We start from the raw sequence: 26093 nt of genomic DNA, 5'->3' as shown, positions 1-26093 counted from the left end.
AAAATATTCCATTTCAGAAAATAAAGTGATATTAATTTCATCCTAATTCCAATTTCAATTCTTTGTCTGGATAGGTAAATATTCACAAAGGTGAACCTGAGTTAATATTGACTTTGGGGGATAATAAACCCTGACAGTCATAAGAACGAGTGGTTTTTGTTATATATATTGATTAACTCATTGGTCATTCAGCATAGCCAAATAAATGAGCTGCAGGTTTATTTAAGGAACCTGCCTAACAAAAATGCAACTGAACACAGCTGAATAAGACACCCAATGTCCATGTTTGTTCTCCACATATTGTTGTAAACACATGAATACAAGCAAAACCCCATATACCTGTACACAAATAGGTTGGGTAAAAGCAAATACCCTACACAGATATCTCACCATCTTCACGAAGTTGCACAACATGCATGCATGCATATATATATATATATATATATATATATATATATCATGTTAATTTTTAATGACTTATTAAATATTATGTGCTATATTAAATTGTCATAAGTAATGCTAGAGTATGGTAAAAAAGTAAGACATTTAGAGCTCCCTAAAGGGAGGATTGAGGACACTGAAGATCTGAATGGACAGATGTTCTGAACAATGTTGCTCAGAGCAAGCACTAAGTATGTGATAAAAATTATCACTTAGATCAGAATCAATAACCAAAACCAGATCCAGATCCAGATTTTGTTTTAATATGTGTTTGTCACTTTTTCCAATCACATTTGTCAGTAGAGAGCCGCACTGAGACATTCTTACTATTGATGGTCCAAGGCTTGTTTCTTACCATAATGTAAAGAGGCATGAGACAGTGAAGGGTACCCCACATGTCCTGGTTGTGTGCTTGCTGCCTTGGCTAGAGATCTACTCAAATTGTCTGTAATTCAGTTTTTTTCAAGTAGTTATTTTGCCATTCACTGTGCTATACATAAACAATTTAATCATAGCTAACATGAGATTGGTTATTCTGAGGAGGTCCCAAGGGGATGCCTGGGATGTAGGTGAATAATTCAAGGGCCTTACAAGATAATTCCTTCACATAAAAATAGCTCTTTACTGCGAACTAAGGAGAACAAGGTGAGGAGGCAATATTTTTTTGACAAGCTGCTATCTTTACAGATCAGTAAATGCCAATAAGATGACACTTAATATAATATAAATAGCAGCAGGAGAAAATCAGATTTTCCGTGGTTTAAAAATAAAAGTGGGAGTTTCTTTTCTAGATGTCTAAAATATACAATGCTTCATGGCTAGTTAGAGGATCCTGCGATATAGTTAAGGACACCAGAATGTGTTGCTATTAGGCAACCAACATAAAATGGTAAACACTTAAGACAATATGCTGAAAATTCTGATATGATCAGAATACAATGTATATGCTGCATTAAAAGATTATACTATATCACATATGCATATATAATTATTATGTGTTAATAACACAAGAAAATGGTAGCTACTTATTTAATATGGCTTCAGTCAGAGATCATATTAATAACCACACCAGACACTCACAGACCATTGCAAGCAGATATTGTGCTACCAGAGTGGCCCTACTGCTCCATCCCAGCAAGCATCTATTCTCTTTCCCTAAATCTTTTAAAATATGATTATTTTGCATGTAATTATGAAATTAGATTCTTGCAACTAGGAAGTATATAGGGCTAGAGAAATTGCACAGAAGGACTAGCACTTGTCAAGAAAGTTTGATATCTTGTTCAGAGTCCCATAAAGCATGTAGTGTTAAATATCTAGTACATGTACAGTGCCAGATTAACTACAGAGAGATGGAATAAAGAGACTGCCGAATCCGAACAAGCACACAGGCCAGGCAGCCTAGTAAAGACAATTAAAATGTAGCCTATCTGATACAAGGTAGAAGATGAGGACTGACATCAATAATGTCTTGTGCCCTCCATGAGCTCACATGCAAATATACACAAGTAGAGAGAAAAATAATAGGTTAAGGGATGAGATTTTGTTAAAGTGTAAGGAACTTTACAAGATCCTTCCTTGAAGAATCAGAAGGAAAAAGATATCCTGAAGCAACAAATTCTGGGAAATCTTACCCCTTTTCTCCAAAGCAACACTGTGATTTAAATGCTGAAATTCTCTCTATATATAATTTCCTGCAGAAAACTCAAATATAATGCTTTGGGAAACAGTTTCAGTATTTATAGCATTACCCTTTCAATGTTGTACTTAAGAGTAGAACAAAATATTTATTGATGCTATTGTGGTTAACAGTCAGAATAATCAAAGACCTTTCTTGTCCTTAAGAATTTATAGAAGAATTGAAGTGTGGCCCCAAGGAAAAAGACATTGAACATTGAACAAAGTATTTTTAGAATCCCCAAAGCCTGAAGAAGCATGTCCAAAAGATTCAAGGCAGAAATTGAAAAATAAGATGAACAAGGCCAAGCTCATGAAACCTTGAAATTAAAGCAAAAAATTTATTGGCCTAACTCTCCACCAAGCTTATGATGATAGGAAGCTGACATAAGGGCCATTTCTCATTATCAAATGAATGTTCTGTGGTCATTAGACAGAGTCCATCACTGCACTTGACCAAGGATGAAGAACAGTGACACTGGGTAGAGGTTTGTAATTTTTACTCTCCCATATAATAAGTATTCATCAGCAGATGAACACTTGTGTTATTACACAGCATGGGTTTGTGCTGTATAACTAATAGTGATTATACACATACACACACACACACACACATACAAAACCAACATACTGATGAATGAGTTGTATGGACAGTGAGTCCTACAGTACTAGAAAGTCTTTAGTTAGTTAAGTTAGAAGAGTTTTCTATGATTCTCTTCACATGCTCTTATTTTATTTTCTTTTGGCTATAATTTAAACATTACAAAAGCAACATGAAGAGGGAAGAGTTTATTTGGACTCATAGCTCCATGACAGAGTCCACCATGGTGGGCAGACATACAGATGGTGAGACAACTGGTCATATGTCATTTTAGCCATGAGGCAGGGCAATGAAGGCTGATGCTTGTTTTCTTTTCTCTCTTTTTTTTTATTCAGTCCAGGAACCCAGTCAATGAAAAGATATCACCCATATTTGGAGTGAGTCTTCCAATCTCAACTAACATGGTATAGATAATCCTTCATAAGCATGACTGGAAGGTTGTTTCCATGGAGATTATAAATCTCATCAAGTTTATAATCAGAATTAAAATCATCACACATGGAAAGTAAGGACTGGCAGTTCAAGTTACAGTGCTATTTTGACAGGTACTGAAAGCACTGAAAAGGTTGTAGATTTAACCAGTGGTTGAAAGATTTAATCAGTGGTTAAGGCAAATTTTTTTAATAGATAGTTATATATAACAGTATCCTTTAGAGAAGTTGGGGAGGGAAGCTTTTCAAGGTAAGAGTAAGTAGTCTCACATAGTAGTGGGGGAGATTCTGTGGATCTGGACACCAAAATCATTTCCCAACAGGAGTTGAAGATAGATAACTTTGAAAATATGAACAACCCCACAAGTTTTAATACCAGCTCCATTTTGGCTGTTATTTTTAATGAGACAGTAGATTAAGAAAAAAATTATTCGAGATTTAAAATAATGGAAAGTGGATTGTATAGGATATGATGTGGATTCAGGTTCCTACCCAGCTAAGCTAGCACAATGATGGGAAAAAAATTCTTCATATGCATAACTGTAGTAAGGGACAAACTGAAACCTCACCAAGTGCCAAACATGGGATGTTGAAATCCTCACAGAGCCTCTCTCCCTCTCCCTCTCCCTCTCCCTCTCCCTCTCCCTCTCCCTCTCCCTCTCCCTCTCCCTCTCCCTCTCCCTCTCCCTCTCCCTCTCCCTCTCCCTCTCCCTCTCCCTCTCCCTCTCCCTCTCCCTCTCCCTCTCCCTCTCCCTCTCCCTCTCCCTCTCCCTCTCCCTCTCCCTCTCCCTCTCCCTCTCCCTCTCCCTCTCCCTCTCCCTCTCCCTCTCCCTCTCCCTCTCCCTCTCCCTCTCCCTCTCCCTCTCCCTCTCCCTCTCCCCCCCTCTCTCTCTCTTTCTCTCCTCTCTCTTTCTCTCTCTCTTTCTTGCTCCTTTGTGCGGGCACATGCGTTCATCATCTGATGCCAATAGTGCTTCTGATTGTGTCTAAATAATAGTAATGCCTGTAAAATGAGTTGCAATTTCTCTTAATTGCTTCCTGGAAAGGAACAACCTACCTTTCTGGACTCTAGTCAAGGTTGAACCCAAGGTTTAATGTGAAGAAAGCCAGTGGAGAGGGAAATCTGACCTGTTCTCTCAGATGACTATAGTGGAAACACTACAGACCCAGGTGGGGTAGGAGAGTCTTAATAGGTTTAGGATGTCCTTAAAGCTCCATTTACAGTCACTAAAAGGCTGGTAAGTTTCCCCACATCAGTGAATCAAGATTTTCTAGTTCCTATCATTGATTGACAATAATATGTAGGTTAGAGATCAGTGCAAGTGGATAATGGAAAATGAAGCAAACTGCTCTGCTGAGATAAAGGGAGAGACACTGGCCTTCTTTCTAATATAGGAATCTTGGAAGGAACAAACACAGACAGAGGCAAAAAGTCAAACTTATGCTCTATTGCTTACAGCACTCTGCTTTGGGCTAAGGAATACACTTGGGTCATCACTTTTAATTAAATATTCAAGGAAATATTTTTATTATAGGCAAAGATATAATATGGAATCTGAATGCAAATTTGTCTGAGTGTTTAAGAGAAAATTTCTAGAAATTATACACTTCACTGGTCACTGGCTACTCCGGTGCTGATCAAATTCCCACTACTCTCCTGAGACTCAGTTCCTTTATCTGTGGCATTTGAGTGAGAAATCTATAAAAGCATTAGCTTAAGTCACAACATGTAAAACTGTCACTCTGTAAAAGGTAAATGAACCAATCAGAGGAGAGGGAGAAGAATAGGAGAAGAGACCATGGAGAAGGAAGCAAGCAAAGGAGTGGGGAAGATGAGTAGAGAAAGAAGGTACAGTGAGAGGACAACAGAGGGCAGAAGTTGTGAGATTACACAAGGTGAGAGACAAAGCATTTGTACACTGAGCAAGAACACAATGGTTATACTCAGCCTCCAAACCTGCAGAGGGCAGAATTAATTCTGATACCCTGAACATGCCTAATTCCCCCCTTTCCTCAGCTCAAAACACTCTCTTCCCATCTTCCTTATACTTAGTATTCCTACCTGGACAGTCTGTCCTCTCAGCAGTCAAGTATTCATTACAGATACTACTCTGTAGTTTCTCTCCTAATGGATTCTGTGTAGTTAATTTCTGTGAATTGGAAGGTATTCATCCATAATTACAGATTTGAGGAATTAGTGAAATCATGGAGGAGTTGTTTAGAGACAGTAGGTAGGGATGATGGAACTACGTGGATATCCAAAAGTGTCCTGTAGATGGATGATCTGTGTCAAGCTATGCTCTAATACACCTTACTGGGAAGCATCATATTTGGTGACTGTTCACACAGTATAACAAATCAGAGTTGAAATCCAGCACTCAAATCTTCTACACCCCCTGTATAGCAATGATCTCAGAAAACAACATTCATAATGCACAAGATACATGACTTCACAGAAATAGAATGACTGAATCCAAGGAAAAGCATATGGTATTTAGAAGAAACAAAGGGAATAAAAGCCAAAGTGATTGACGATGCATTCAGGAACAGTGGTTGAAGATGGCCTATTAAATACTGCTCTCTCTGCAAACTAAATTATTTCTTAGTGTGTTTGTATGATGTATATACCAGTATGATGTTTGTGTATGTTTGTCTGTATGTGATATGTGTGTGATGTGTGTGTATGTTTATGACATGTGTGATGTTTGTGGCTATGTATATTTTTTGTGGGCATTCATGTGTGGGGAGAGGTTTTACACATATTTTGGTGCATGCGTGGATGTTAGAGGCCTTAGGAATACTGTAATTACAGAAGTATAATACCACATCTGGCTTGTTGTGGGGGCTGGAGATTCAAACTCAAGCCCTCAGTCTTATAGAACAAGCATGGTAGTCATTGAGCCCAGGAAAGTTTTTTATACTGCTATGCAGTTTGGGCTGTATTCTGAGGAATATTTTTGCTTCAAATAAAAATTTAAAAAATGATACACATGGAAGTGTGTTCTGTCTTTATCATTGCTGGTGTCAACGCTGAAGAGCGCAATAGATTCAACTAATTTAGGAAACAGATAAGAGTTAACACCCCATCCTAAGAATCTATACAAAGGAAAGTAGACAGTATAGAAACATTGGGATTTATTCTTTTTTTATTAGATATTTTCTTCATTTACATTTCAAATGCTATCCCCTGGGATTTATTCTTAAAGATCAACCACCTGAAGCACTCAACTTTAGAAATTTTCCTTGCACATAGGAGACATTTAAGGGAGTTAGGAGGACTGATCCATCCCCAGTTGAGAGAGCCATGATGTTGAGCTTTAATTATACATTCTTTAATGATGAGATCTCATTTTGCTGACACAAACAAGTATAATTTATAGCCTAGAAGATTGCATCAGTGTGATGGATCCAGGCTGCATGTGCGATATGGTGTCATGTTTGTATGAAATATACTCTATTCAGAAAATGGACGCTCTGAATTCCCAGAAAAGAACTTCATTTCAGAACACAAAATACCATTTGAGCATATATTGCTCTCATTTGTCACAACCAATGGAACTATTTACAGAGTACATTTTAGCTGCAAATCTTCTTTTGTATGCTTAGTAACTCATATGTTCATGTGCTCTGACTTTACTTGGTCATTTTTCTCTTTGAGGTAATGTGTGAGATGAACTTCCAAATGTCCTTTTTTGGTTCTTTAGTAGGTGTTAACTGAGTTGCTGTAATTACCACATCTAGTTTTCTTAACATGATTTTTTTTTATTTCATTAAACGTCTCATTAATCCTTAAAAAGAAAAAAAAAGAAGAAGTTCTGGGGAAATAGCATAGGTGGTAAAGTTCTTAACTTGAAAGCTTCAAAACCTAAACTTGAACTTTAGAACCTACAAAAAAAAATCCATATATAACATTCAGGAGATGGCTTATTCCATAAAAGTGCTAACCATGTAAGCATGGTGAAGAACATTTTATACATGAAATCCACACAAAGGTGGAAGGAGTGAATTAGCTCCACAAAGTTGGTCTTATTCTCAGAATGTGCATAACCTTTAAGAGCATACAGCCACCAGGCACGAAAAACACACACCAACGCCTGCACACACACACACACACACACACACACTCCATATTAAAATAATATATCTGCATAGTGAGACATGTATGTGTAATCCCAGCACTGGAGGATGCCAAGGACTAGCCTAATGCCTGCCTAGACTAACTGGTAATCTCTAGGTCAATAGGAGACTCTGTCTCAAGGAAGGTATCTAATGTCCTTAAAGATAACGCACAGTCTGATCTTCAGTTTCCACATGCACAAACCCACATGTGCATGCACATACATCCACAAAATTTAAAAGAGGGAAATTTAAAATCTTACTGTGTGAATTTGACTGTAAGAGTTCCTACTGCCCAAATAATGGACCACACATTATATTTCTAGGGTATGTAATACCCTCTTCTGGATTCTGCCCACAGAAGACATACAGAGTAGTACACATGGATATGTGTATATGCAAGCATAAAATGTGCATAAAATTTATGATATTTTAAAAATCAAAGCCTTTGGATGAAACTGAATCTTTTCCATTTTAAAAGAAGCAATCCATTCTAAGAGAGTTCTTTACTTTACCTCTATCCCTATATCGTGTCCAGTGTGTCCCTCTTTTAGTCTGCTGAGTTTGTTCAATTCTCAGCTTCAGGTTTTACATTCTTCAAGAGCACAGCTGGATGCTCCAGACAGTGCAAGGTGCTCTCTGTCTGCCATTGCACCCATGTTTACCTTTGTTGTAACATTTAACAATGGCATGAATAAAGAGTTATTTTCCTGGTTGCCAAGCTTTACACCATTTCTGGAGGTCATGTAGTGTATCTTAATAGTTAATCTTTACTTCTCTAACTACAGAGGAAACTCAACTTTAAGAAAGAAAACAAATAAGTTCATTATCAAGTTCTTCAAATGAGTAACACACACAGTCTCCGGACATTTACTCCTTTCTGTTCATAACATAAGAAAATGACATGGGTGTCTCAAATTTTTTTTATAAGAATAATGAAGTGGATTTTCCATTAAATGAAAATCTTTTCCATAATTCAGCACTAAATTCCATTGAATAGGATCCAATTACTCTACATATTAAACTTAAGACAATGGATGGAATTTCTTATAGCAATGGATCCACGTATCTTTCAAATTATAGAGGAAGCATTCACTAACATTGCATAAAGAAAGTTAGGGGTGCAGGAAAGGGCTGGCAGTGTGAATGGAAATTGTTCGGGGTCCTCTCTGGGAATAGTTGGAGATCTGAGACTGGGGAGGATGCAGGGTATTTATGAGGTGACCCTGTCTGAGAATCCCTACCAGTGGAGAATATAGAGACTGAAGTGGCCACCTCCTGTAGCCACACATAACTTCCAGGGGAGGGAGGGGGATATCAATCCATTCCCAAAACCTTCAAATCCAAGTTTGTCCTGACTACAAGATGTGCAGGGATAAAGATGGACCAAACACTAAGGAAACAGCCAACCAATGACTGCTTCAATTTGAGACCCATCCCACATGAAGTCAATTCTTAACATTATTAATAATACTCTGCTGTGCTTGCAGACAGGAATGTCAATATAACTGTCTGCTGAGAGGATTCATCCTTCAGCAGATGGAAACAGATGTAGAAAACCATGGCCAAACATCAGGCAGAGCTCATGGTGTCATGTGGAAGAGTGGAGAATAAAATTTAATGAGCTGGAAGGGTAAAGGACACTAAAAGAATTACTTCTGAATCACCTGACCTGGGTCCATGGGAACCTACAGAGATGAAACCACAAACCAAAGAGCATGTGGGTGCTATACATGCTCTTCCCCCATTCCTGGAGGTCATGTAATGTGCCTTAATAATTAATCTTTACTTCTCTAACTACAGAGGAAACTCAACTTTAAGAAACACAAACAATACTTAAGAATAAGTTCATTGTCAAGTTCTTCAAATGAGTAACACACACAGTCTTATATGCTGTAGAAACAAAACACAGACTTGTAGCAGATATACAGATTAGTTTTCATGTGGGTCTCTTAGCAATTGGAGTGGGGGATATCTCTGAATATCCTGCCTGCCGTTGGATGTTCTTACCCGAGCTGGACTGCCTGTTTGGGCCTCAGTTGGGGAAAGGATAATGCTTAGTTCTGCTGGGACTACAAGTTTCAGCATACACTTGAGGAGAATGGAAAGGGGTACTACTGTTCTAACTATACTAACTAGGAGGAGGGAGTTTTAAGGGAGGGACTGGAAGAAGAGGAGAAGGTGGGGGTTGAAATCAGGCAAAATGGAAGTTAATCAAATTAACTCAAACTTCTAGTAATGTCAGGTGGCTAAAGATTCCCTGCCCACCCCCACCCACCCCCAGTACATAAATGGCTTCTTGGTGCCCAAGTTAGGCCTTCTCTGAAATAAATCCAGAGTAATATACAGTAGGAGATGGAGACTGCATATCTCATACTCCATAAGACAGTCTGCATTTTTGTTTAATATTACAGTTGACTTCTATTTGGAATTTCCACAGCAGTGACAGTTAATACTTGTTCAAATAATAATATGAAGAAAACTTGTCTTAAATACAAGTCTCTGTCAATACAGAATAGAAAAATCCGTTTTGCTAAAAACCATTAGGTCATTTCTCCATTCATCTGGTTGCTCTGTATTTTAACTATTGGATACAGTAGCTCAAATAAGAGGAAATACATCTTAGTTGAAGCAACAAGTATTACAGAAAGTGCTATAAAATGAGATAAATAGTGACAACCTAACCTAGACTGAGAAAATTTAAAAATATACTTCATTTATTCTGTGACAATGCCATCCATATATGCAATGTATCTTGATCCTTAACATCTCCATTCTCCCCTGCTACTCTCCCAAGTATTCCCAGCATATGCCATACTGGGGGGGGGGGGGGAGTCTGTGTAGTTGGCAAACTATGAAGGGAAAATTTTTAAGTGAAAATGGTATTATAGGCCAAGTAATAACCAACACGTACAAATAAATCCAAGAGACATGAGCAGCGTGGTTTGTTTGTAAAATGTAGATCTCTATATTTGGTTAGCAGGGATATTGAGGGTGATATTTAGATTATTATAAGAAGCCAGATCAAGGTTTGCATATGATGAGGTTTCACTGCACCGTGAGCTATGATCTAAGCAGAACAATGATCTAATATTGACAAACCTCCAGGATAGAATGTCAACAGAAGTTCCCTTTCTGGCATTGTCTTGTGATTGTGTATACACAACAGGATATTCGAAATCGCTTCTCAAAGGTTTCTTCATCCCTTATTAAATTTTTAACTAAAATATATGAAAGAAAAGTAAATTCTCAACCTGGGTACAAACCCAGATATAAATCTGCTTTCTTTGAACATTGTGATATTTACACTCATGCTTCAAGTCTTGGTTTGAATGTTTTTGTCATTTTCTTTTTTTCAGGTGTGACTCAGGAATTGGGTTTGTGGAAATCTGCTAGCTCATGCCCTTCTCCAATGCTAAAGTTATGAGACTGATCTTAAAGAATCATGCCAAATTTTTACAGATGCTATACAAATTACATAGCAACATTCATTGGAAAATACTTCATTAAAAAGATATTTATGTTTAAAAATGCATCTAGGTCAGGATTCAGAATTTTCTCATTGCTGAAATTAGTGATTTGGAGGACATTGTTAAATTGTACACATCTGAAATTCATTCATACTAACTAGATCACTTAATCTAACTTGCTGAGAAGCCTTGTAAAGTGTAAATGTGTATGAGGGATATATGCTGTATATTTACTAGTAGGAATTAAAATTTCATTAAATTCTTACTCTGATTATGTGTATCTCCCAGTTTTGAAGTGCATCTGTTTCAAACACATAGAAATGAAATAACCAGACAGTAGCATCTGTGGTTAACAATGAGAACCTATTACAAGTAAGCATTGTCGTCCTACCTCAACCTAGGCCCCAAGGATATTGGGGGAAAGTGAGCAACTTTACAAGGTTATTAGGCAAACATAGCAATAGTTAAATGGATGAAATGGTTTCTTTTGGAAGTAAAAAAAAGTCATCATTATTTCCAAGTCAGTACAAAGCAACTTCTCAAAAATTTAAAATGCCATTTTCTTCTGCCTTATTAGCTAACTACACCCACTCCCCGTCTTCTTATCTGTTGTGAGTAATTATCACCCATAGCTCATATTTTGTCACAGTCTGGGTTATCAACTGAAAGACAGTTGAAAACTACAATATTTAGAGATGCTGCAAATCCTATAGTTATATAATAAATTGATATGAGAAAGTAAAGTGATTCACTCAAAGGAAACTGAGGCCATTTGGACAGATGGGCAGAGAAAAAGAAAGGCTTTAGCTGGAAAGATGGCTATTCCTTAGAAGTAGAATGCAGATGAGAGCAAAGCTGTTCCAGTAGATATAATCTTCTCCCACATCTTTTCCTTTGCAGTGAAATCCCTGCTGTAGTTTTTCATTTATATTTCATAGTTGCAAAATGATATGGGGCTTAGGTGAAGGAAATGGAAAATGATTTCATGTCAATCATTAAAGGTCAAAATGAGCTAGTTTGATAATGGAGAAAGTTTTCAGACTCTGCCAAATGACCAATACAGGGGGTCTCTCACTTCTGGTAGCTAGCTGTAGATGCTATGGAAAACACTGCACAGACATTCTCCTGCTCAACAAGAACAGCACATTCACTGCTCATATTTCTCTTCCATTTGGTTCAGATAAATCAAGGTCTGATATCTCTTTAATATCATGATCAACTTCTCAAGGATGTTGTGAAATTCATTATGGGAGAAAAATCTAGAACATGGAGTTTTATATTCTCATCACATTAACATGTCTCTGAGACTCTAATAATGAGTAGCAATAAACCTCAAAGAGGTACTTAATGAATGTTCTAAGTTATTTCAGAAAAATTAAAACTATCTTAAAATTTAAAATGACTCATGTAATATCTTTCTTTAAAAAATTAAATTAACAATATTTCTGTGTGTGTCATGATAAAAATTTAACTTGAAAAAAAAAACACTAACTTGCTTAAACTTAGACGAATACCCTTAGTAAGATATTTAGCTGCTGTGCATTTTGGAGTAGACACATACCTCAATTGCTCACTGAATTTTACTGGCAGGCTAGAAAAGGCAATAATTAAATATGTATTTGACCTCTGGTCTGAGACTTTACTGGGACTAAAAAACCTTAGATGCTGACATCTGGCCTCATTTAATCAAACTCCCAAGTCATAGCATTATTTTGTGTCAAAGGAGTTGAATATATAATATCTTTAATTTTTTATGATATATACACACACACACACACACACACACATATATATATATATATATATATATATATATACATATACATATATTTAACCATCCCTCTCAGACTATACACAAAGGAAACATGGAAACATTGTATCTGTTTAATATCCTGAAAATCTTAAATGGTGATATTTACAGAGCTTCTTATCACTGGAAGATAATTGCATCCTCACCATAGGTTTGTAATATCTGTATTATGGCTGGAATCCTTTTAGCCTGATTCTGTTTTCATTGTGCTTAATCAGAAACTTATAAAATTTGTAATTGGGTAAACATTCATTTTTCCCTGTGGAGATAAATGCCCACATTTGAGACAGAGTATGAGAGAACCAAACATGTATATAAATAGTTGCACACTACACAACAATAACAGTAACAGAAAGTCATTACAAAAGAGGACAGAGAATAAAAAGTTATTTTATAAGAAACCCCACACCTATAAATTAATACCTTTAACTGTCTGTCCATAATGGAAGAACCTAGAAACATACTCAGTCTTCAAGGCTGACATTACTAATGATATGAGAAACTCCTTAAAATGTTGGGGAAATAATCTTAAACAACAATTCTCACAAATCAAATTAAAAGGAAACTCTTGGAAAGGAAATTTGTAACTCATCAAAGTGTGTATATGAATGGGAGCCAATTGTACATCCATAGCAAATCCAATACTACACTTGATGAATAAAAATTGTACACAGCAGCCTAGAGAAACTAAAAGATATTCATGATTGCTTGAGGATCATTTACTTATAGGCTCTGAAGAACACTAATATGCATTGATTTCAGAATCAGTGCCTGCTGTAAGCCTACTGTTTACTGAATGTATTCAGTTTTTACAGTGCAATAAACACCCACTGCTATTTCTTAAGAAAACTGTCTCTAGAATACTTAGCTAGCAGCACTCCCTAAATGGCCATGTTGCTTAGATGTAGGGTATGCAAGAGTAACTTAGGAAATTCTCAAGTTCATTATCACCACTTTTTAAATGCCCAGAGCTGGCTTTGTAACTGCTGTGGTTGTGATAAGCTGAAGTCTTAAACACATGTCATTTAGTTTTATATACATTATCAAAATATATTGACCACAGTTAAATTAGTTTACAGAATATATGGCTCCAAGAAGGAATTTTCAAGAACCTCAAGTTATGCACTCATGCTATACAGTCTACTCATTTAATCAGTCTCTCTCACTCCCAACTTTTGGATCCTCAAAGTATTCATTCTTTTCAGATAATGGAACGTGCTAAGGAGAAAGCAGAGTTCAGAGCCACACCTTTGAATCAATTGGAAAATACTGACCTCTAGTGTTCCAGAAGGTAGAGAAACTACCTCAGTAACAAAGGTCATTTCCTAACTAAAGCCCTTGGTCTGTCTTCTGTGAACCATGAGAAGACTTTCAAGGAGAAGGGGGAAAGAGATGAAAGGAACCAAAGAGAAGGGGGAAAAGGCAGAAGAGAAAAATCAATTTAACTGACTTAAACTTGCCTCAATATATCCTCTAAAATAATTTACTAGCTTATCCCAACCTGATGTAGAGGATAGCCACTTTGGCCTTCCTTCATAACATAAACTTTAAGAAAATATTACAACTATGGATTGTGAACTTTCTAATCTTTGGATCACAGAAACACTGACTGTACTTTGAACATCTATCCACGTGTATTTTCTCTAGACTGCAAGTTCTGGGACAAGATAATGTAAGGATTTAATGTAAGGCAGAGGGATCTTCTGTAGTAAGTCAGTTCACCTTTTATTTTTTAAATTGATACTGATACCAAAAATTACAAAAGTAAAATAAAGTTGATCTAGTCTGTATAATATTTCTGAGGTTCAGTGTAGGAAAAGAAGATGAAAGAACAAACCCAGAAACTTGAGAGACAGTAGTAAGCAATCCTTGCAAACAACACAGATGGCTTAATTGCATACTTTCTCATTTAGGAGTTCCCAGGGAAGGAAAAACTTCCCTTCCTCTGCCTAGAGAAGCAGCTGAGCAATTGAGCTTGAACCTCTCACAGCTTTAGTGAATTATTCAAGTTTGACAAACTGGATTCTTTAAATAAATAGTGCAGGTGGCAGATTTCTGGGAGTCAAAAATTCCTGCCTATTAAATTCAGTGTTCTATGCTTGCTAGGGTGGAAATGTGGATAACATAGTACATACTCATTCCTTCCTGGGCACAAGGATTTTGAGGGTGGAGTGTGCATTTTTAAAAGCACTCCCTCCTGTGATAGAGCAGCCATTGATTTCCTGAGGCAATTACATTTGGGCTACAATTCTTAGACCCCAAACTCCCAAACCTTTTATATGAGTACTCATTGGTTACAAAATGCCTACAGCAGTAGAGAGCTAAGGATGGAAGTTAGGGTAGAAGTGTTCCGAAGGGCACATTGTAAATCGGTGGGTGCTGCAGTCCGCTGTTATCACCTTGCTCAGTGGCTCCTGAGTGTCTCTGCCCCTAGAGGCTTATTCCTGGCCCGTGAATTCCTGGCTGAGATTAAGAACCATGAATACAGCAGGAAGTTAAGGGAAGTTTATGATTTAAAAATGGGGCAGACAGTCTAGCAAAGCAAGCTCATTAGAGCTGTGCTAACTTTTGGGGTGCTTGGAATAGTCCAACCACACTAGTTAGGGTTTTCACCCTGCTCTTTTCTTTTACCCAGAGCATATACAGTCAGACAGTGGATAGTTATTCTCAGGAGCACCCTGTCCCACCTCACCTTCCCGCCCCCAGCTCCAAGTACTCACAGTTTGTTGCTGTTAATCCTAAATGCCACAAGCCTGAGAGCACCAAAGTCAAAACGCTGTTCAGTCTTGGTAAAGAATCCATTTCCCCCGAGTGAGTGATCTCTTCCAATAGAATGCCAAATTCGCAGGCACGAGCCTTGGCTTTTCTCTCTTTTCCTTTTTCTCTATTGCACTGTTCCCTATCCTCTGCACAGTCTGACCCTCTCCCACCCCCTTGAGCCCCTCTTCTCCTTCACTCCATCCTGATCCTCAGAAGCTCTACCAAAACCGCAGCAGGGCTTCCTCTGAGATGCGAGCTGTGCGCTGCGATCGAGGTTTATAGTTCCTGCAACTGTCCCTTTCTGTGCTTGCCTTCCTCGCTTGCCTCGTCGTCTTCCGTATTCTCTTTTTTAAAGGTGCAAGCTCCAGGGCAGCTCTTTGAGACCTGCTTTACCAATAGCCGAAAGCACCTCGTTCAGAAATGAGAGCTGGATTCAGCACCAGGGAATCGGACAGCTCCTTATAGGCGCCTTGCGCGCAGCACCGCCCCCGGCCGAGCCAGCCACACACTGGTCCATAAAAGTGGCCTGGGCGGATCCTTGGTCGCTAGGATGTCCCTAGCAGAGGCTCTGCTGTGGTATGCTTTATCTACTTGCTGGTAAGCAAAGGAAAAGATCTCTCTCTCTCTCTCTCTATTCTCTCTCTCTCTCTCTCTCTCTCTCTCTCTCTCTCTCTCTCTCTCTCTCTCTCTCCTTTCTATCCATGCATTCCCAGCATCCCAGCATCCCTAAATACTTACCCCTTCTCTTTCACTTCCTACCAAATTGCAGGCATTTAAATCAGGTTTTCAAAGAATGCCTAAAGGTGTGGAAAGACAGAAGCCACAGTTCCTCCTAGGATTTTTCTCATAGAAAACTTGGTAATGACCTAACCTGATGCCTAATGCCTTTTTCTTTACTTCATAAGGGAGAGTCAAAGAAAACATAAGTTGTGTGTTCAATTTCCCTTGCAGGGTTGGATGATTGACTTGCAGGATTTTCTAATTGGGATTCCTGGTTGAGCATTTAGGAATATGAGAGCTCTCAGATCTTCCGACCTTCTACATCTATTTCTCTCCTTGATTGCTGTTGACACAGTGATTCCATAAGTACTGCAGGGTGATTGGTGCTGTGGATTCAAAATGAGACAAGGTATAAGAGAGAAATTTTTAAAAACAAATTTTAAAATGTAGGAGCTGGAGGATGAGTAGAGACAAATGGGTGTGAGCCCATGGTTGGTTCTTAAAAGCTTTAGATCTAAAAACAGAAAAGAGGTTGTGATTGCTTCCTTGGGGCTTTCCATTAGAGGTCTTGATTCTTTAGCTTCTAGCATACATCTGGGAACTCACTTGCTTTTCTATAGATCAACTTATTTTGTGTTTACTTGAAGCTGCCAGAAACCTGTCAAATGTTAACAAAACAAGGAGCCAGTAGTGATGTCTTTTCTGTGCAATTTTCAAGCAAGTTAGAGTCTATAGACTCTACATCAGAGAAAGTTGATCTCTCTCTCTCTCTCTCTCTCTCTCTCTCTCTCTCTCTCTCTCTCTCTCTCTCTCTCTCTCTCTCTCTCATTAGTGAGCACATGGATTTATTTTAAACCACAGATTCCTGACAGCCTTTGGTCTCAGCTTCTGGCTCTATTGCAACTGGACACTGAGATGAGTTTCAAGAAGCCTCTGCATAAATCCTGACCTTTAACCTTGTCATGTGGGAGCTTCAGCTACTATCACTGAAATACTGAATGACAGTTCAATGGTAATTGGAATAACTGACCATTATTATAGTAAAGAAAGAATGATGAAAGTTCTATAAGCTGTAAGCAAACAGTCTTCTATGTATGTATACTTTAACTGGAAACAATTATGTCAGCAAATTTTTGGTTCACAGAAAATTCAACAAAACGTATTGAAGTATTAACCATATATAGAAACTTTGACACCCAATATATCAATGCTGTGGAGCACACCCTTTTCTCTCCTGTTCAGAGGAAGTTAAAGGAAGGAATTGGTAAAGGGACACTAAGTCTCTTTGCTTTAGGTAGTTTTCCTTTAAAAGGTTTCTAAAGATAGGCCCGGAGATACTGCCATCCCAGTCCCTGATCTTTGAGAGTTGCAGGTTGACTGCTCCTCTTCTGGCTAGCTTGATCACACTTTAAAGGTCTCACATACACATACATACACACATACACATATACATGACCTTTATTCACTTTGTATGTTTAAGTATATGCAATATTTAGACTTTTCTATTTCTTACAATTATTAAAATTATATATAATATATATATATATATGCCTGCAGACTTGTACTCACAAAGGCTGTAAAAGGTTATCAGATCACCTGGAGCTGGAGTTACCTACAGCTGTGAGTTTCCTGGTGTGGGAAATAAACTCCTACCTTTTATCAGAGCAGTAAGTAATCTTAACCACTGAACTTTCTGTCCAGTCTCTACTTGGGTCGTTTTTAAAGGAATAAAATGTTACATAATTCAAAACCATTTGAAGTTTTTACTTTAAAACATTTGTACCAGTTCATTACTGTAAAAAAATATTTATTTTATGTATTAATCCCATATATGAGTTTTTATGAATTTTATTACCATTTATGTCCTTAAGCATTATATTGTATTATTTTGATTTACATTTGATTACATTACATCAATTAAGAAATGGTGAAGGTGGGAATAGAGTACAGTTGATGACATGCTAATATTGGATGCAGGAAGCTTTGGGTTCAATCCTAGTACTACAAAGCTGAGGATTGTTTTGGGGCCTAGTGTTGCATACCCATAATATAATCACTATGCATATGGAGGCAAGAGGACCAGAAGTTCAAGGTTATCCTAGCAACAAATGAGTTCCAGGTCAGAAAGTTTACTTCAGAACTCATTCTTCCACTATATAAATGGCTTTTTAAATCTATCAAGTTATCTGTCCATCTATTATCTATCTATCTATCTATCTATCTATCTATCTATCTATCTATCTATCTATCTATCACCTATGTACCTATTATCTCCTTAATATGTATAAAAAGATATCAAACTATATATTTTTCTTTTTCAATCTATTTAATATAATTTTGAAATTTACTGTTTTGATACTTGAATCCCTACTTGTTTCCTTCTACTCCTATATTGTTACATTTTATGAATATGCCAGTGTTAACTCATTAGTTGTCCTGTTTAAAAACCTTGGTTATTTCCATTTTCTCCACCAATTTATACTATACAACTCTTTAACAACCTGGTAATTTTCTTACATTTAGTAGTGAAATTCTGCATTCTTAGGAATGTTTTCCTTTAGTGTGCTGCATCCCTCCACGCTTATGTAATAAGATGGCATAAATTCATGTTTCTTCCTTTGGTAAAAGTGTATGAGATTTTCTAGAAAAAAGCACTCTGGCTTTTTTGAAGAAAACAATGATAACTAAGAATAAAATCCAGTGTTCCTCAATGGCATCACAGCTTTTATGCACCTCCAAAATACAGTTTAACTATGTAAAATGTTTTCAAAATGAAAGATATAACAATTCTGCCTATTCTAGCAGATTCTCTTAACATGAACCATCAGGGCCAGAGAAATGTGCTAGCTGTTCATGTTCAGACAATGTGGAAACGTGTCACTATGGAGCCCAGAATCTTGGTTTATTTTCCAGTTGTTGGTAAATACTGCCATTTCCTATTTTAGGTGCCCATATGCAAAAAGTCTTTATAGTATAAAAATCACACCTAATTTACAACCATGTTTACAGTTGTAGTCTTTATTTTTTTTCCCTCAAGCACAGCTGTTCTAGAGCAACTTTGAGCTTTAACCAGTAGACATTTGTCTAAGACTTGCCAATGTTTCAGCAAACTTATTGTGCTTCTGACTGTGGTGAGCATCAAACAGCTGCTTCTCACAGAGAGTAGTGTAAACAATGCCATCTTTTGAGGGGTTTTTGGCCCTAAAATGTTTGTAGACACAGTAGAATATTAATAACTATTAAAACTCTTTTCAGCCAGATTGTTGTTTGCCTATTGAAATCCTTTCTTTCATAAGGATTTTATTCTGATTGATGCAGGTGCCTTATGATAGAGAGAGACTGAATAATTTTGCATTTCTTATCATGTTGCTGCACAGCATTATTCTTACCTGTAGAACATCTGAATCTGAAGAGGCTCACAGCTTTTGCATAGTCGGTAGATGCTTAGTATTCATGGAGAATGAGGGAAAATGGACCATAAAGTCTTTGACTGTCTATATTTTACAAAATCCATTTGGATATCTTCCCAAATTAAAATCTTACTCAAATAAAAAAACTAAAAAGGAATTCGGTTTAATATGGGTTGGGAAAATGCATGTAAGCTTGAGGATTTGTGTTCACCTCCTTGGCATTTTAAGTAAAACTTCTGGTGTTATTTGACATATCTGCAACATTACGCATCATGGAGAGAAGTTGGTCTCAGCATTCATTGGGTAGCCAGACTAACCAAACGGTGAATTCTGAGTTCAAATGGAAGACCCACTCAGAAGGTAAATAATGATAATAGAATACATCTAATGTTAACTCATGTCCTCCATAAGCACATTAACACAAGACAGCATACATGTACATACACATACATACATATTGTGGATGTACACACATCAATTATATATTCACATACTCTCATATACTATACATTCATACACATAGAAAAGAACAGATGAAATAAGTTAAATGAGTGGTATTGTATTTGACTCTTCTTTCATTTTCTCTGGTACACTTCTGTTTCAGCCATGATGGAAGAAGGAAAAGGAATCATTCATCATCCCGTTTTTGCTGTTGAGTGTTTGGAAATTGGTCCAACTGCTAAATTCATAATATTTATTAGATACATCCTTGGGAGATATGCCTTTGATGAGATTCTGTGACAAATGTTATATCAATTAGTACAAAAATTAAAGGCTTCTACTCACTGGCTACTCACGAACCCTCACAACCCGTTTTTCTATATTTTTAAGTCCTGTGTGATAAAATCCCTATAATTTGAATGGTTCTGTGTAAAGGAACAGAGTTTACATATGAGTGTGTTTTGCAAATCAATGTTGCTGACAATTTGACTTTATATGTCATGATTTGTTTTACTGACTGAAGGACAGTTCCTGATAACACCACAGTTTCAGGGTTTGCTTATTGGTTTGATTAGTTGGTTTTGTTTTTTTGGTTTTTGTTTTTTTGTGGGTTTTTTTTTGCATTTTTTTTTTGGTAAAATATTGATGCAGTAGAACATCATTATATTTTCCTTTAAGTTGTTTTCCTTTGTAACTTAATTTTCTTGTTTTACATTTTGTGTTTATTCCTTATAGTAAATGGCTGGTAACAAGGCAAAGCAAATGGAAAAAAAAAAAAAAAACTGGGCTTGCAGACCTGAAACTGCATTAAGAAGATAAGACAGAAACACACCCAAAGTTAAGATAACAGCAGCTATTATCATGAGACTCTGTGCCAAGTATCCCACATTACAAGTGCTGTTGGAGATTTTAAGTTGACAAGGATTACTTCCTCTAAAAAGAGAAAGTCACAGGTGGAGTAATGAATCAATTCTTTGTCTCTTTGTGGTAAAGCATTGTTCATGTCAAGTCAAGTCAAATATATATTTGCCTTAACAGGAGTTGAGTCTTATAATGAAGGCAGAATTGTACCTTTTCAGAGAAGTGGACATCCATATTAATGTCCAGAGACTCATGCTACATAATGACCAAAGTTTGTTAGAGCAGGTATGCTTCCCATGGATGTGCTAAAGCAGGCCCTGAATTGAGTTGATTTTTAGAGGAGTGTTATCTTTCCAAAAGGTCTGTATGATTACATTCGTACAGACCCACACATGTCACACTCTTAATTTTTATTAGATGCCAATGATTATTTGGTCCTGTCTCCAGGATTTCAGTCCCCTCCACAATCAGTTTCCTGATTGTCAGCTGTTGTAAACTTTTCTGATTGCCCAACAGGATGAGGAAGAAATCCTGAGTAGATTAAGAACCGTACAACTGCTGCAGGCTCCTTTGGGAGTGGTTATCTGGTGCTTGCTATATAGTTAGGTTCTGATAAGTAAAACTGAAGGAAAGGATCAATTTACTTCTTAAGATAAACAGAGAAGTGTGTGGGAAAAAAAAAGCTAATTGTTCCTGCAGATTCCTCAGATCAGTGACAGGATCTCATGAAAGATTGAGTTAATAATAAGCGGTGCAGTCCATTTAGTGTGTAGAGGGGAGAGGGTTGTTCTGGGTGTCTTTCTCTATCACTCTCTGCCTTTTTACAAAATATTTATTTTTAGTTTTTATTGATTTATGTTTCTTTTTTGACATATATCACATATATGTGGGTTCCTAAAAGGTACAGAGAGGGTGCCAGATCCCTTGAAGCTGGAGCTACAGGCCACTGTGTGCTGTCCAAGTTTGGGGCAGGGAACTGAACTCAGGTCTCTGGAAGAGCAACAAGTGTTCATAACTGTTGATCTGTTCATCCAGTCACGCCATATTATTGTTTTTGAGACAGGTTCTCTTGTGCCCAACATGATCCAGGAATGCTCTTGTTGACCTCTCCTGAACTGGATTTGGAAGTATTTGACCCCATGCCCAGCTTTTCACATGGGGACAGGGATTGGAACTTCAGTTTGCAGAGTAAGCACTTGACTGATTGAGCAATCTCACAGCCTCATTGTTTTTTTGTTTTGTGGGGTTTTTTTTTTTTTTTTCAGTTTTAGTCACAACAAAAAAAAAACGACTGCTACAGCAGAGCACATTTAAATGCAAAACTAGTCGCACTTAGATTCCCTAAAAGATCGAATGATGCCTAGTAAGCATCACCCTCCATTTGAGTTTCTGCACTTGAGCTATAATATTACTGAAAATCTTATATGTATGAAAAGAAGGCTTATTTAGGTTGTCTGCATTACTTTCCTCCCTCAGGAAACAGTTGAACAACCAGTGTGCTGCTGCCAAGCTTACTGAATTTAATAAAGGAAAACGTATACTTGTCATACCTGATGTTCCTCCCTGGTTTTTACATAATCCAGGCCAATATCTGAACAGATCTTTCTTTGGCAAATTATAGTAGGAAGAGGCTAATAATCTTATAATGTCCTCAAAAGTCATATTTTCCAAAAAATCAGCATGTAGTTGAAACAATTGATTTCCAGGGTTTATTTTATTATGTATATTTCCTTTGTGTGCTTTTATCATTTTTGCACATAAACTAGGATAGAAAACACACTGGAAAACATCTCTAATAAGGTTTTTATTGGCATCTTTAATAACATGTTAAGCTAAAGCCAGCAGAGTATGTATTGTCTACTAGTAATGAAAAATGCACAAAGCAAACACATGCATGCGCACACATACATGCTTGCATGTATGCGTGCATGAGAGTGCACACACACACACACAGAGACCCAGAGAGAGACAGAGAGACAGATCTAAGACAGAGTCAGAGAACAGATTTGAATTTATGTGTGAGAAACATCATAGGTTGCAGAATTGTTGCTTAGTTTGGGAAGTAGGAGAAAGGATGCAGAAGGTATCAGAAGAGAAAGACAAATGGATTCATGACTCTCTTTAATTCTTTCTACTGTCTCTGAACTTATGTCTGTTGAGTACAGAAGTCCCAAGTTTATGAATGTTTGCAAGTCAACATTCAGAATAGCATTATCTTAATTATTCCTATTCTTATTAAAATAAATATGCCAACTGCTCCTTCCAATAAAAATGTATATTATTGTAATCATTTGAAGTTATATACAATGTAGATAATGCACGTTGATGGTCAGTACTATAGAACATGAATATATATGCATATGTATATATAAATTATATATAATGCAAATTAGTTTTTATTTTCATCATAAATAATTTCAATCACTTCCTACTAAGTCATTTCTCTGTTTTAATCTAATTACAAATGATGTAAATTGTAGATTAACTAGATGTTCTCTAATTGTTTGGAAGTCGTGATTTAACATTGCACCCAAATCTGTCCAATAGGAGAATGTACTATACGACAAATATAGATGGACATCTGTATTTATGTGGTTACCACATCAGCAGTTCTTGTATTATTGAGTGAAAAATATTCAGAAAATTGCATATATGCTGTACATGGGCATATTTTCTATTGTAATTATTTCCTACCTAATATATGAGGCATGATGCATAGGTTACGTACACATACCACTTTATTTCTTATGAATAACCTCAGCATCCTCAACTTTTCATATCCACATAACTGCTCCAGAGCCATGTCCTTGATGTTAAGGTAAAGCAGTCTATGAAAATAACTCCATTCACAAGTATTTACAGTGGGAAATTTGCAATGATTGTTACGGAATGAATTTATTTCAATAGAATGTATATTAATCTAATCAAACTAGAGTTCTCTACTAGTGATATAATTTTGATATTGGAAATATAAACTAGATACTTGGAGAACATAGATACTACAGCTAAGAAAAATGATTGGTGCCCAAATAAAGGCCAAATAAGGAAAAATAGTAGAAGAGGTTAATAAAAGTTGTGTGCCTGCTAAGACAGGCCTATTCTATGCTTTGATATTATACATGGCTATGAACTGCTTCTATGTTCCAAATATCCTCAAGTGAATAATACCTTGTAGTATATGATAATTACACACAGTTTTCAATGGGTCGGAATACATTTGTGGTCTTAAGTAGCTATGTGCAAACATCTGCCTTCACACTGGATCCTGGAGCTGAGAAGTTTTCAGAGAAGTTACAAGAAGCTGCAGGTGTGCCTCAATGACACATTGCCTTCTTATAATTGTCAAGCTCCTGGACTGACTCATCCAATATGGACCAACAAAAAGGACACAGGATAGATATTAAAGGCTGGGTATGGTGGTATGCACTACTAATCCTATCTCTGAGAAGGCAAATACAAGTAAAACCTGTAACTTTCTGACCAGTTGACCTATCAACCTCTGTGATATCTAGATTCAAAGAGACAATCTATCTCTAAAACCAAGGTGACAGTGAACAGAAGAAGCAGTGGGTAAATCACCTTCCACACCACTTTGAAGACTTGGATTCAAATGTCCAGAATCCATCCAAAAGCCAGGTGAGTGTGGTAGTTTCCTATATTTCTGACAGCAGTGAGGCAGACAGAAGATCCCTGGAGCAAGCTCACTAGCAAGTTCTTAGTTTAGAAATCATGTCTAAGTAAATAAACTGGAGAGCAATTAAGGATGAAACTGCAACTTTGTTAGTCTATCACACATACCATATTCACATGTTAAAAATTGAAACGAAATTTAAGCAAAACAAAACGCCACCACCACCTGCCCTCCCCGCCCCCTGGAAAAACAAACAAACAAACAAACAAACAAAATTTCAAACCAAGAAACTAAACCAACCAACCAAACAAAACCCAAGTGGACAGCTCCTAAGGAGCAAATCCTGACCTTGATCTCTGGCTTGTACCATAGGTAAATGTAGGTGTTTGCACACAAACAGGAGCGGAGCAAGTGACCAAATAAGCATTTCTGCTTCCCCCCACCAATGGCTTGCAGAGACAGGGGAAAAGAAGGAAAGAGAAAAGGAGAGGAGAATGGTGTGGGTACATGCATGCCACTGTATACAGGGGATATCCGAGTTCAGATTTCAGGAGAAGGTTCTGTTCTTCTACACTGTTGAGGCAGGGTGTCTCTTGTTGCTTCTGTCTTTAGTTGCAGTGTGTAATCCAGCCTGGCTAGAAAGCTGCCTCCTTTCTTGTCACAGAGTGATTTTACTGCTGTTATCCACTGAATCATCTTATCAACCCAGATCCAAATTTTGAAACAAGACATTTAAATGTGTCATATGCTGTGGATAAATACAATAACAAACTGATCTCTGACAGTTGAAAACTACAGCCTACATGTGTGGATTTGGATATAGTAAGCTGCATTTATGTTTCAAAGCCTTGTCAGTTTCAGTGCTTTAAATATCAGAAGATCTATAGAATGGTTTTCCTCTCCTAAGCACTTGTGTTAATTACTAATTGCCTTTCTGAGTTCTTGACTGTGGCTCAGTGTCACTGTGAATTGTATCATGGTGTTTGTCATGATATAGGTATAATTTACACATCAAACTCCAATACACATCTTTTGGTGTGTGCAAAATGCATGTGTGTATTCTGGTCTATCTGTGCTTACATGAGGGCTCATATTGACTGGGTTTTGGGATGAGCTGTTTTCCATAATCATTTTCCAACTTATTTTCTGGAACAAATTCTCACTAAACCTGGACCTTGCCAACACAACTAACTTTACTGGACCCAGCATCAGTAATCCTCCTGTATCCATTTCCCCAATACTGGGATTATTGACACATGCAATAGCACTGGCATTTCGACATCAATGCTAGAGACTTGAAAACTCAGATTTCTGCATTTACACAGCAAGTATTTTATCAACTGACCCACCTCCCCAGATAATCCAATTAAATCCAATTCCAAAAGTATTCTTTTAGAATTCTTTAAATCATGTCGTCCCATTTACATAAAAACAACCTCTGGTACTCATTCTATCACAAATAAGAATCTCCTGCAATTTATCTACATTTCTGACTCACTTTTCACCTGAATTATCACAAGGACAATACAAAATATAGACAAGCAGAAGAAAAAAACAAACAAACATGATAATTCATGAATATTTATGAGTTACCATTTTCTTTTCAGACAACTAATTATAATTGTTTCACATGGTTAGAAGAACAAAAGTAAGGCAGGCATTCAAAAGTTACACTTGGAAGATGACCTAAGGCAGAACTCTGATGCATGAAGGGATGTCCTGTA

General features: G+C 37.1%; 1 protein-coding gene across 1 annotated transcript in view; it reads right to left on the bottom strand.

Moving 5' to 3' along the window:
• Cntnap5 (contactin associated protein family member 5) overlaps positions 1–15881 on the bottom strand; it is a 928932-nt gene extending 913051 nt beyond the window's left edge. The window contains exon 1 of the mRNA XM_029481690.2: positions 15267–15881. Coding sequence (XP_029337550.1) covers positions 15267–15348 — 82 coding nt within the window. The 5' untranslated portion in view covers positions 15349–15881. The remainder of the gene's footprint in view (positions 1–15266) is intronic.
• Positions 15882–26093: the final 10212 nt, after the last annotated feature.

The sequence above is a fragment of the Mus caroli genome, unplaced genomic scaffold, assembly GCF_978045245.1.
Source record: "Mus caroli unplaced genomic scaffold, Mus_caroli_1 scaffold_1, whole genome shotgun sequence".
NCBI classification, from domain to species: domain Eukaryota; kingdom Metazoa; phylum Chordata; class Mammalia; order Rodentia; family Muridae; genus Mus; species Mus caroli.
Note: the sequence above shows the minus strand (reverse complement) of the source record. Positions and strands in the feature narration are given on the sequence as shown.